The 12,797-nt window shown below is 39.5% G+C and overlaps 1 protein-coding gene across 2 annotated transcripts in view; it reads right to left on the bottom strand.

Moving 5' to 3' along the window:
• Positions 1–1,353: 1,353 nt before the first annotated feature.
• The window catches only part of COPS3 (COP9 signalosome subunit 3), an 89,304-nt gene continuing 77,860 nt past the window's right edge, over positions 1,354–12,797 (bottom strand). Inside the window, exons 2-12 of one of the 2 annotated variants that reach the window (XM_065850967.2) lie at positions 10,343–10,472; positions 8,538–8,650; positions 8,382–8,431; positions 7,437–7,529; positions 6,538–6,717; positions 5,199–5,339; positions 3,910–4,083; positions 2,992–3,078; positions 2,552–2,665; positions 1,946–2,026; positions 1,354–1,693 (exon numbers count right to left, since the gene is read on the bottom strand). In XM_065850967.2, coding sequence (XP_065707039.1) covers positions 1,640–1,693; positions 1,946–2,026; positions 2,552–2,665; positions 2,992–3,078; positions 3,910–4,083; positions 5,199–5,339; positions 6,538–6,717; positions 7,437–7,529; positions 8,382–8,431; positions 8,538–8,650; positions 10,343–10,472 — 1,217 coding nt within the window. In that variant the 3' untranslated portion in view covers positions 1,354–1,639. The remainder of the gene's footprint in view (positions 1,694–1,945; positions 2,027–2,551; positions 2,666–2,991; positions 3,079–3,909; positions 4,084–5,198; positions 5,340–6,537; positions 6,718–7,436; positions 7,530–8,381; positions 8,432–8,537; positions 8,651–10,342; positions 10,473–12,797) is intronic. The other variant, XM_071815307.1, reaches the window with a different exon arrangement.

Here is a 12,797-nt window from a genome sequence, read left to right as displayed (position 1 = left end):
AGCAACAAGATTTTAAGATCAGGTGTAAAAGTTGCCTTCACATATGGAAGCCTCTATGATAGGAAGCACAAGTACTCAATGGTGAGCTTCTAGTGCTATGGGTTGATGCTGTGTTTAATACTAAATTGCTATTTTATACGTTTTAAAATGCCATTTGCCACCTAGAGAACAACCTGGGGACGTTTCTCACAGAAAGCAAACAGCTGTCACAGAGGCTCTGCTAGAATGGAGACACCAGTTTTAAACAAAGACCCCGACAGTTCTGTATCAGCACTGGAAGCACAAATGGAAGATTTTCAACCATGGGCGACCCCAATACATACAAGCTTCACATGGCAAGAGCCAAAAATGCTCAGCTCCCACTTAGGCTCCTGAAAAAAAGCAGCAGGTTAGCAGCAGCAAGTAGCTCCTAGTCAGGCGTTTAAGTAGGAAGCACTGGATGCTGAGCTTCTCGCGTTCTGACTTGCTGACAGGTTTATTTATGCCTGGTTGTAGATTTGCACAGACACAAAGTGTTTCTAAGGTGTTTGGACAGTGAGAATCTTCAGATACGCGAGAGCTACAGAAAATCAAATAGCCCGTTGATTTAAGGGGTGAAGCACTTAAACCCAACAACAAAGTTTTTATGTTTAAAATAGTGAATTGAAACCCAGATAGCATTGAAGCATGTTATCTCCAAATAAAATCCTGCATTTTGAGAGCTGTATAGAATTCTGCGTTCCATATAGAATTATTTTCTCTGGAAACAAAGATCTATAGCATGGTCTTCACTCATTTCCACCACAGAACAGTATTAGCCTGTTGAATACCTGCATGCCAATTGTATAAAACAACAATTTAAATTTCTTCTGGTGTGAACAACTTCATATCTAGAATCCTCCAGAACACCAAGATCTTGCAAATATCTGTTTGTTTAGGTCTAATAAGTTTGATCTAAGAGCAAATGTAATTAGAAGATATTTTGTACCAGAAACTTAAAATCATAAATAGCTGTCACATAAGGATTCCCTCTAGTCACTTCTGCTTTTCAGCAAAACTGCCTTACAAAGCCTCCTTAATAAGCTCATCCTTTTGGGAAGAACACAGTTCTTATTTCATTTCAGAGAGAGCAGCCAGCAACACTGGCCATATGCAAATTCTAATGTAAAGAAGTTATTTAAACTCCGCCCCTCTCCCCCACCACACACATGATAAATCTGCACTTCGAGCCAACTTCAAATACAGAATAATGAACCAGGAATTATCTTGTAAGTGAACCAACACTAGTTTGTATTCTTCCCTGAATAACACTTGGGTTTTTTTTTTCAGAAGAGAAAAAAGGACTGCTACAGAAACACAGCAACATTCAAACCCTTTAAAACAAAAGGTAGATTATTTAATGCATTAACGATGTTAATCTGAAGATAAATAAATCCAAAACAGACTTTTAAGTTTCTTTTGAGATTTCCTTTTTCTTTGCAGAGAATATTTCTGATATTGTACAGTACTGAGAGGGTGTTCTTTTATTTTTTTTAATGTCCGGGTGAAAAGCAAAGCTCAGTTCTCTCTGCTCTCTTCGTGGAACTCCTCAATGCCCTATTCCAGGCGTGATTCTTTCATAAGCTTTTACTTGAAAGCGGAGTGGTGAGCGACATGAATTTCAGGAATAACTGGATGGTTTGGTCCCTGAGTCATCTTCTTGAGAGCCCATACTCTGGAAGAGAGAGAGTTATTTCTTTTCAAAAACAGGTTTGAAGGTTTACCTTTGAGCCAGACAGCTCTTTGAAGACAGCTCTCTGAAGTTAACAGGTAGGAAAATAAAGTGCATATGAAATAAACATGCACTTCCTTTTTGTTGATGATGTTTATGCACATGGTATTAATAATATGTAATTATTAACACTGTAAATACAGTGCAACACATACTCACTGCACTGAATCTCTTACAAGACACTAAATCAATTACCTTCTGCACAAACTGAGGGTTCACAGTGATCTCTTGATCCATGGCTTTCAGTCGTTCATCGAGCTCTATACATTTCAGCATCTTAAAAATATATAGTAAGTTAATTACTTTGTCCAGCTTCTACATGATCTTCAAGATATTTCACAGCTGTGCCATGCAGAACCAGTAACTTTTGCCATCACAAAAGTTCTACGTCCAAATGTTCTCATCCCTCATCTCCCAAACAAGAGTGTCAGACCATTTTTCATTCCCTGATTTTGATCCATGTCTTCCTAACAATCCTTTTTAAGGCCACTGATAGACGGTCCCATGTGGGTCACCCACCCACCAGGCCGGTTATCGATAGCCAGTGAAAGTGATCCTTGAACTCTAAATCTTTCCAACCCATTCAATGCAAGGAAGACAGAACAGGGAATGCACTGACTGTGACTGACCATCCATCTAAAACCTTTACATACCAGTACTGTGAAATAGTCAAACAATGATTTATAGTCCTCAATCTCTACACGTGTGTTACCTACACTGGCTTCTCCCAGCAGCTCCCTGATTACAGACTAAGGTTCTTCAGTAGGAATTCCAAAAGCAGTTACTAGCTTAAAGATTTACCTCCTGATCAATGTTATGAAGCATCGCTGGATTGTTATATTTTTCAGGATTATCATGGAAACAGACCATACCATCTTTCTGATTAATACTTGCAAAGATTTCACCATCTTCTATCTGAAATGAGATAAGGTTTAACGTAAGGTATCACCAAGAACAGAACTTCAGGTAACTACACCACACAGGCTCCTTGTGGAATCATCTTTGACTGGTTTGCTCTTTATTTCCTAACAGCTTCCCATGCCTTATCTTAACAGAGAATACATTTTAAGGTTTCTTGAGAACCACCTAAACACCACAGCAGACAGACAGTATTTCCTTCACACTGAAAAAGAACCCTTCTTCAGCTGTTCAGAACATGCACTGCCAATCCAAACACTGCAAGAGTCTTAAATGGGACGAGTTTTTAAATTAGGATAGTTTAGCCAAGTCACAAGTCTTACCATGTGGAGGACATATTTTTCTGCTTCTTGGGGCCCCGACAACTGCACTCGACTTGCCATGTCTTGTAATGACAATGTTAAGAATGTCTGAAATGTAGAAAATATTAAATTATTAAAACTTGATGCTAAGAACTTTTGCTATCAAGCCTTCATGGCCTATGCAACCTTATTTTTGGAGTCTGAGGGGAAGAAGCAAGTGGAAGTTATTGCTTATAAAAGCACCATGAGAGTGGAGTCAGTTCTTCCTCCAAAGACATGAATTTATTATATTGCACATGTGTGCACACCAAACTCATGGTGCCATTACTCCATTTCCGCAATTCCTTTTTACCCCAGACACAGTCCTGACCAAGTCCAACCTCTTCCCTCACCTTTCCATGTGAATAAGGTGACTGTCCACCCCTTGAAGTTCCTTCAGGAGATGTGTATTGCATTACTTCTGAGGTTAGTTCCACTACATCACTGGAACTTACAAATAAAGACCTTTCCCCTGATGAAGGATTAGTCTGATCTCTCAGCTGAAGGAGCGCATCGCTCCACTGCTGCTGCTTTTCCTTTTACTTCACACTTCAGTTCTTTCGCACTCTCTCTTCTCTAATAATGTGTCAAGTTCAGGCTCCCTGTTTTTCAAACAGCAACGCTCACAAGTTACCTGATTATGTATGAAAATCTCATGGGCAAACTCCTCCGACAGACATAATGAACCACCTTTTAAATAATGCAGAAGTAGCCAACTGTATTGGTCTTGTATGTAGAGCACTTTAGTCTCATTTGTTTCAGAGACAAACATCTCAGTCAATTCTCCATCACATTACTACACTATAATAATTTTGCTCTGAACTGAATACATTTCAGAGATACACTCTTTGAGAAAAACTAATCACAATTTCTCAGCAAAACAAACCCCCTACCTCTTACCTTGGTTAGCCTCTGAATATTCTTTTTGTAGAGAGATGACAAGCATTGCTTAACCAGCCCCATATTGTTATCCCTTGTGAATGTTTCACTGTGTTTGTTCACCAGATTTCGAAGCTCCGAGGGTTTATTGGTTGAATAAACTTGCGCTAATTCATGGTAAGCATTGCTAAGGGGCTGTAAATAGAAAAATCAGAACCTTTCTTGAAGAACACGGTGTTCAACCAGCCTCAAAAAAATCTATTAATGTTTCAATATTAGAAAGCACGCAGGCGTAAAAGTAAATTTAAGTAACTCGAGCATCTCTCATGAAAAAAACAGGCAATGCCTACACAAGTCTTCATGGCAATGACAGATCCTCATACACTCAGTGTGTGTTACTGCAATGTACAATTCAGTAAAAAACATTCAAGGCCCTCTGTAGTTACGGGAGAGCAAGAAAAAGTCCATCAGCTGATCAGCGTGTGAAGTAACCTGAACTCAAGGGAAGCAGCACATTGACTGATCGCTGATGACCCATTACATTAGTTCTACTCCCTAAGACATCTCATCCCTGAGCACAACGAATCACAGAACGGACAACGGAGAAAGAAGATTAGTTCACCTAAATTACTTTAAAACAGCAATTGGTTGAGCTTGCTTATTAGTATCTGAACTTAGATTTTTTTGAACTCTTTCAAATTTTGGTCACAAATCAACAAACTAAGTGTTAAATAAGAACTAACTTTTAAAAATGTGTTAGGTACCTAGGATCAGAACTCTATCGCTAGTAGTTTTGTCCTCCACCCTCCACCTCCTAATCAGAATGCTTATGGACTCCAAACTTGCAGCTTTTTCAGAAGCTTTTCTTCTTTATATACTGGAGTTTTGGAATAAACTATTTCTTATTTTGTACTTCAACTCGATGAAGTTACGGGCTGAACGTTTTTACAAGGACACTGCCTATTGAAAGCCAAGTGAAATCTGAGTCTTGTTTGAGTTCTAACATAAAACACTAATGAGTGATGTGCAGTATCAGTGAAGAGAATCTCTGTAAGTACTAATAGACCCTAAAGTTTTTCCAAATTTCAGTTTAAAAACCTGTATTGTCAATACAAACAATATAATTTGTTTATAATAGACGTAAAAGTTGCCAGTCTTTAGCTATTGTAAACTAGCAGGGCAGTGAGAGGTTGTACTCTGGCACACTGTGCATTACTTCCCATGATCTGCAATGTTAAACAGGGTAGCAAAAAATAATCTGCAAATTCGGATTTGTTCTTGCATTATTTAGCTGCATTCGCAAGACTTACCTTAATGAATCGGCCAACTATCTGGGAAGTGTATTTTGGTAGCTGCTGAACTTTGCCAAGTAGTATCAAAGAAACTAGGATATACTTTTTATATGATTCCAACATAATATGACTGACTGCCATGGCTGGAGTAGTTATTGCCTGAGCAAGAAAGAAAGAAATGGAATAGAAATTTAGTATACTTACTGGTAGATCCTGGTAGCTACTGCGTTAATAAAATCTCAGTTTAAAGCTTCATGCAAAAAGGATACAATGACATAGGAAAGTCAGCTTTGAGCATTAAACTAACTTCTGTCAAAATTAATTATCCCAAAATGTCCTAAAAAGGTAAATTCTATACAAGCTACTCACGTCATAGTGGTGCCTACCTTAAAATAACCCTATTAAGATCAAATCAAAACTTCTTTTCTTAGCATATATCTAAAGTTGTACTAGAAATCACTTGTTAGCAGGAATGATTATACAGTTTCTGTAGAACCTGGATTTCCACAGATCCTTAAAGAGGCTTTATAAAGCTATTACATCATCGGATCTCATATTTAAGTATGCTGAAAGAGCTCTGCAGAACAGGGAAAAGGGGTTTTAGTTTACTATGATTCTGCTAGCTACTCAAGAGCTGAGCCTTGTTTACAGCAAATAAAAACTCTGCACCAGTTTGTTTTGCACATTTGGCAGCATTTCCCTCTCATACACACAAAGTTTTCCCAATTTTGCGATTTTCTCTTCTTTCACAGAGAAAGTCAAAGCAGCATATATTGTAACAGCCTGGAAGAAGGGCAACTCCCTTTGTAAAATCATTAAAGATCTTAGCAAAACCACTGGCTCTTTATTCTTTGAGAATACACAATTCTCAAAGTCAGCCTGTGAACGGTTTCTATGTGAGCAGTAACAAGCAGGCATCTGAAAAATATTTATAGTGAGATAAATTTAACATCAACCTTTGAGTTGCATAGTTTTACGGTGCAATAGTTACTCGGCTGTAAGAGACCTTAAAGGAAAACACCTCTAAAGACACTTTGCCTGTTACTTCACTTTATATACTGAAGAACTAATAGTGAACATTAACCTAAATCAGTTTTTATGTCTTACTTTGATGAATACACATGCTAAACCAAAACCTATTTGAATGACGAACAGCAGTACAGGTTTGTTAGCAGAATTAGATCCTTAAGAATGAGAATAAGTGGAGACTGCTTGTACTTTCTGTTAGGTTCACGGCTTTTATTGCTATTCTTGGTGGCAATTCAAAGATGATACGTTCTCTCAGCACAATTACACCCCCTACTTTTGCCTTTCCATCGATCACGCTTTAAACTCACCGTGTTTTATTTAAAGTTACCTGTTCATAAAAGTAGAGTGCTCTTTCAAAGTTCTTTAGCCCAGTGTATATCATCCCACCATAGTAGTAGTAACATAAAAAGTGCTTCGCATCATATGCCCCATTCTCTTTACAAATATCCATCATGTCCACATCTAGATACGGGAGGGCAGGTTTAAAGCATTTTGCTAACAAACAGAGCTACAAGAAAATAAATCAAGTTTTCATAAATTAGCCATTTCCATTCAAATTTCCAGAGAAAGAAGTTTAAACTAAATTCATCTAGTACTATTTAATAAATATCACTCCTCCAAGAGCACAAAAACAGTGCACATCAGTAGTGCTGTAACACAGATTGTTCGTTATATCTCAATATTAGAAAACCCTTAACACAGATTGTGAACTGTTATAAATTAGCTGAATCCTACAGAAATGAGACTCTGACAAAGCTGCTTGAAACTCCAGGCCTTCCAGACTACAGTGCTGGCAGCACAAAATATTGCACTAAACATTCCTGTCCAACCCCAAATCCCAGGAGCCCAGAATGAGACAGAAGTGCAAATCCAGGCCAAAGACACCGAGACAAACGTGCCTTTTGTCAAGCCTGAGCCAACAGTATCTGGATATTACACTTACACTGCCTGAGACAAGCTGTGTGTGACTTTCAGCCCAGAGAGAAGGGATGTCAAAGGACTTCTAGAAGTCATCAGCAAAACAAAAGTCTGTAGACATGCACTGAATGTTTAGAATTAACAGAAGGGGTTTTTATTTTAGTATATCATATTATTTATTACTTGGGAAACAAACAAACAACCTAAAAGCCATTTTTACATTGCAACATGTGAACATGCATTTCCTCAAAGGGTTACAGGTATTTTATAAGCTTTTATTCTCATAACAAGCCCTTATGCTCCCCTTACCTGGCAGAGATCTGCGTGTATTGAGGTCAGCTGGTTTGTGTTCATCTGCATCTTGTCTATGGCTTGTCTGAGAATGCTAATTCCTCGCAGGGGCTGTCAGAAATTACATCTCTTTCAGATAATTTCTCATAGATGGCATCACATTGGATCTTATGTTGACACTTACAAATGAAAAATAACACTAATTGACAGGTTCCATTAAGTAATAGTTAACTTGAGGTTCCTTTTTTGTAGGATACTGCAGTCACTCAGAAAATAAAGTTAGCCCTGGCTATACAACTTATCCTGATAAACCAAATAAAGTCATCAATTCTGCTTCACTAAGCCAACATGGTCAGGAACACAGTAATTTGTATCAATAAGAAAACCACAGCTACACTCCAACCAAATAACAAAGACAAGGCTCTCACTTTACTCAACTTAGACCAGACTTGATCTCTAATTCTATTTCAGGCTAGATTGCACTAAAATGGCCTGAAAAAAGTCAGTGTCTTAGCAACAAAAACATTGGTCAGATACTTCTTAATCAAGTTTCCCTTACGTTTTAAGGCATTTCATTAAGAACGTTTATATAACACTGGCAAGAATAACACCGAAACTAGTCTCACTGACTCACCAACGCTAATAATTTTTGTAGCCCTCACGTACGCACTGTCTGAAGAACATTCTTGGTACCACAGATTGCCTAGTTTGTGTAAAAGCACACGTTTTCAGGTGACTCTCCCCCCCTCAAACTTATCTTCCTTCTGTCTTCCTTAAAGAAAACTTAAAATCTTGTTTCAGGCTCATTGCTGCTCAGTAAACTTAACAAGTAAGGAGTTGCATCAAAATACTTAACATAAAGTTAGTAGCAAATCTTAATTAAGTGATTAAGAGACTGGTAACATCCCCTTTAAGAGCTTGGATATGCAGGTAGCTTATTTGTACTACATGATACTTGCTCACCTGTTTTCTCTCCACAAGGGCATTTGTTAACTGGTGGCACAGGCCAGCAACTAAATACAGTAAAAAACAAACAAAAAAAAAAAATCAACAGAGTGAAAAATCAGTAGAATCAAACTATCAAAAAATATCTAAAGTCTGAAAGTAAGCTTAACTTACAAGTGTCTGTTGCGTATCTAATGTGTTCTCCATTACAAGTGCTGATAAAGAGCTGCACCTGTGAGAATAACGTTTCGAAGTCAGGGATGCTGGGCATAGAAAACTTCACAAACCTAAAACAAACAAACAAAAAAGGTTTAGTGCTAAACATCTGGAAAGAAATAAAAAAGCTTCATCTTCATTGCGAAGTCTATGCAGATGTATGTAGATTTTTGCAAATAAATCGAAAGTGTTTATGACAGGTGGCCTACGATTTCCCCAGGAGCTGCACAACATTGAAAAATGTGCTGCCCGTGCACACCCCCACTCTCCATCTAGAGCAAATTACAATGTAGAACAAAGTATGGTGAACGAAGATCATTTTATCTGGTGCAATAGTTAGAATCATAACAGAAACACTGGCTAATGATGATCAATTGTAGCAGTCAGGCACATAACTTCTCTGGATGCTTTTGCCTATCCTGCAGCCATCTCCTGCTTCAATGTGCTCAAGATTTCTCAACTATTAAATTATTAGACTTGTATCTCTCCATAGGAGCTTTTTCTTTTCACTTCCAGTTTCTCTCCATCTCTGGTGGTTCCTCAGCAGCTCACAGGCTGTAGCCTTGCACATCGCTGCTTTTACAAGATGAACTATGATTATGCTCAACATCCTACACATCACAAAAATATACAGAAAATCCTCTGTTTAATGCTGTTGGAAGGTGCCCAGCTCTGCCTGCACTCCAGCTGCTGTTCACTGTCATACGCAGTTCAAACCCACCCAGATCATGGACTGCCCTTCCCTACAAGGCTTATGAATCTCCCTGTCATGTGCTGCCACCCCTTTCCTGTCTCTTCAGAGTCCTATTCTATGTCACCATTTACCGTGCCGCACTTTCAGCCAGGAGAACCTCCCTGGACATTCCACTGACACCATCTCTTCAAATAACACAGTTTACATATTACTTCTTTTAAACAGTTATCTTCCTTCCTCCACCAGTTTGAATGACTGTTTTTGTGTACCCCATGATGCGATTCTTCTGTGAATGCAGTAGCAAAGCCCTGCTTTTTATAAATTCCATAACGCATCTTCATGACATGCTAGCAAATTGTAACATTAAGTGCATTATCTCTACATATTACAGTCATTTTGTTCCAAAAGGGTAGTAGAACAAGTTCTAGAATTCTGATTATTTCCTTTAAAAGAGAGCTTTAAAATCACAGTGAAACCTGCAGACACTTAACCTGTGCTTAGGTACAGCTAGAAACAATATTTTTAGCTCCAGGGCCAAATAGCTTTACCTTACCTGAGCATCCCCAGGGCAATTCAAGTATTATCTTAAACTACAGACAGCAGCAAGAGCCTCAATGCTGTTTAGAGACAAATACCCAACAACTATGATAAGAACCCATCCTTCACCAGAAAAAAAAAAGCTTCATGCTTACAGTTCAGCACACTAATGCCCTGCCAATCAAGTTTTAAAAGCTAGTTTTATATCTTTTTGCTGAACATGTATGGAAAAACACTTACAAAGGCATAAACAAGAGAAATGGATACAGCCCCAAGAATAACAAACCCCCAATATTACCATTTGACAGTAATGGCATTTACAAGCTCCAGAGGTTTTTATTCTTTTGAAAATATAAATTTCCCATGGTGTTTTTACTAATAAAATGTGTATCACCAAAGGAAGTGTAGGATCATTCTAAGAAATGCGCATTGAAAATATTCACGTCCAAAAGAAAAGCATTTGTTTGACAACTCAGCTCACTGCACAAAGTTTTAGTACTAAGATATTCAACTAAAAGACAGCAACACTTACAAGACAGCAAGAACACCTAACGAGTGTTCCTGCACATCCAGGGCACCAAGCACTGTATCCAGATGGGAAAGATTTTTTGCTAGCAGTTCTCCGCTTTTATTGATCAGTTCACAAAGCTGGGTCATTTGCCCTGAAACACAAAACATGGTCGTCAAACTCTAATTAGGGAGCACTCACGCATTCCCACACTTCATTACACCTTGCTGCCCTACATAACCTGAGGAGAAAGTCGTATCACCCCGAGAATTTACTGTTCTGTAATACCACAGGTGTTAGTTTTCAACAAGTGAGGTACCTGCAGCGTGTTTTTTATAAGGTGACAGTTAAGCTTCTGGCCATTGGGACTGCAATGGAAACCCTCAGAACACAAACACGACGTGACAAGTGGTGTCAGCTCATCTCACTGGAGCCAGGGCTGCGGGGTCTCCGATCAACGCCAAGTGCTCCCTAGACCAAGTCTCCAAAACTTTGACCAGTTTACCATGCTGTAACATTTTGCCTTGTGTTGATATGTTCACCTACCCTTCTGTCTTCTAGGCATTACAAAGGGGAAATCTATACAAAACCAAATAGAGATTCCTCCACTTTCTAAAAAGATCCCCAATACCAGAGCTTGCTCCTTCTCAAGTGCCCTCTCCACTTTTCAGGTCTGCTCCTAAGCATTTTTTTTCAAGCAGACATCAAAATTACAACAAAATATCAACAATAAAAGGATTTTAAAAAATGTGTTCTTAAATTTACTTCATATGATTAGAACTACAGTGTTATTCTACTCACTGAGAGCTAAGAACACAGCATGAATGCATATTTTGCATTATGAAGGCACAGTAAGCCCAAAAAACCTTAAAAAGAAAGCAGCCCAATTGCTATGGACTACTTTCAAATCCTTCCTCATGCAATTACTTGAATTAAAACTACACCTTTCTGAAGCTGAGTATTGTTTCAATGTTCAATTCTCGCAGGTTCAAGGGGAAAAAAAACAGAGGTTCTCTCAACCCTTACAAAAAAATCTTTATAAAAAGTGAGGCATAGTGGCTCCATTCACAAAGATTAACACTATTCTCAACTCTCTGACCTTTTGCTTTGAAAAAGAAAACCTGAGAAGCCCTAGCAATAAAATATTAGCTTGGGGATCGAACGTTCCAAACAGGGAACCAGAGCCCAGGAACTCCAGCTCTCTCCACCTGGAATTAAAACTCAAGGCATAAACATGGAAAGGAATAAGGTTTGTACAACTCTCTTGGTTGGATCATGGTATTCAAGCATTGCAAACCTTAGTTCTGGTGTCCTCCCTAGCAGAGAAGCCCACCCGTTCTACACCTATCAAATAGCATTCCCCTAAAAAAGAAAAAAAGCCCCAAACCAAGACTCTACCCACAAATACACACCAAACAACTTATACAGTGTAAGCAGAAATACTCATGCCAAGCCCACCTAAATGACCACTTATGTCACCTCCTATGCAGCCAAATGCTGATCACAAAGACCAACATCACCACAAGCACACAGACTCCTCCTGGGTGCTCTCACAACCTCCAGCAGCCTGTCTGGCATCTGGATTTTCCTTCTCAGAGAGCATCTATCTGGCTCGTCCCTAATAGGAAAACCTCCACAAAGTCAACCGGTTTCCCCTTGAACCTTTTGCATCCACAAAATCTTGTAGAAAAATTATCCAGCTAAACTACACAACTGTAAATGATCACCTTTCATCTGGTTTGTACCCACACTTTGCAGTTACGATTTGTCTCTCGCATCCAATACCCTCAGTAAAAAAACCTGTACATTTAGTAATTTAAACTGAAGTAAGAGAAAAATTTGAGCTCCACCCAAAAGTAACGGCCAGAGATAAAGCTTGAAGCCACAGAGGAAAACATCACTTCTTGATCACTGCCAGAGAGCAATATTCCATGTGGGAAGAGACTCAGAACACATTTTAAGGGCATCAACACAGAAAGTTCAAGAAGTAGGAAATGCTGTGCCAACACACAGGAGAATTAGGAGTTCGGCAGCAAAACGGAGACAAATCTAACGATTGTTATTAAAACACTTCGTGAACGCTTGGTTACGGCAATTCTGACATAGCATCTTGGCCTCCCACGGTGACTCCTCTGTCCACGCTCTACTTTGTCCCCGGGAGCCGCCCCTTCCCAAACGGATTTTAAACCACACGTGTTTTAGAACAACCCGCACGCCCATCAGCGCGGTGACAGCCCGGGCTGTCCCATCCCAGTTAAAGTCCCTGCGATTCCCGCTCCTCCCCCCTCATCTTCCAGGCTCAGACTCTGGCGCGGCCGCTCGAGCCGGCTTCACTTCGACACCCTCAGCTCGTCGCTGCGCCCGGTTAGAACCGAGCAGCTCCGTGAAGAGCCCGGCCGGCCCCTCCAGCCCTGTCAAACCGAAACGCTCCGGGATCCACCCGAGCCCGGCGGGAGCGCCAGACCCGCGCCTGAGGCAG

Source organism: Patagioenas fasciata, chromosome 15 (assembly GCF_037038585.1).
Source record: "Patagioenas fasciata isolate bPatFas1 chromosome 15, bPatFas1.hap1, whole genome shotgun sequence".
Lineage (NCBI taxonomy): Eukaryota > Metazoa > Chordata > Aves > Columbiformes > Columbidae > Patagioenas > Patagioenas fasciata.
Note: the sequence above shows the minus strand (reverse complement) of the source record. Positions and strands in the feature narration are given on the sequence as shown.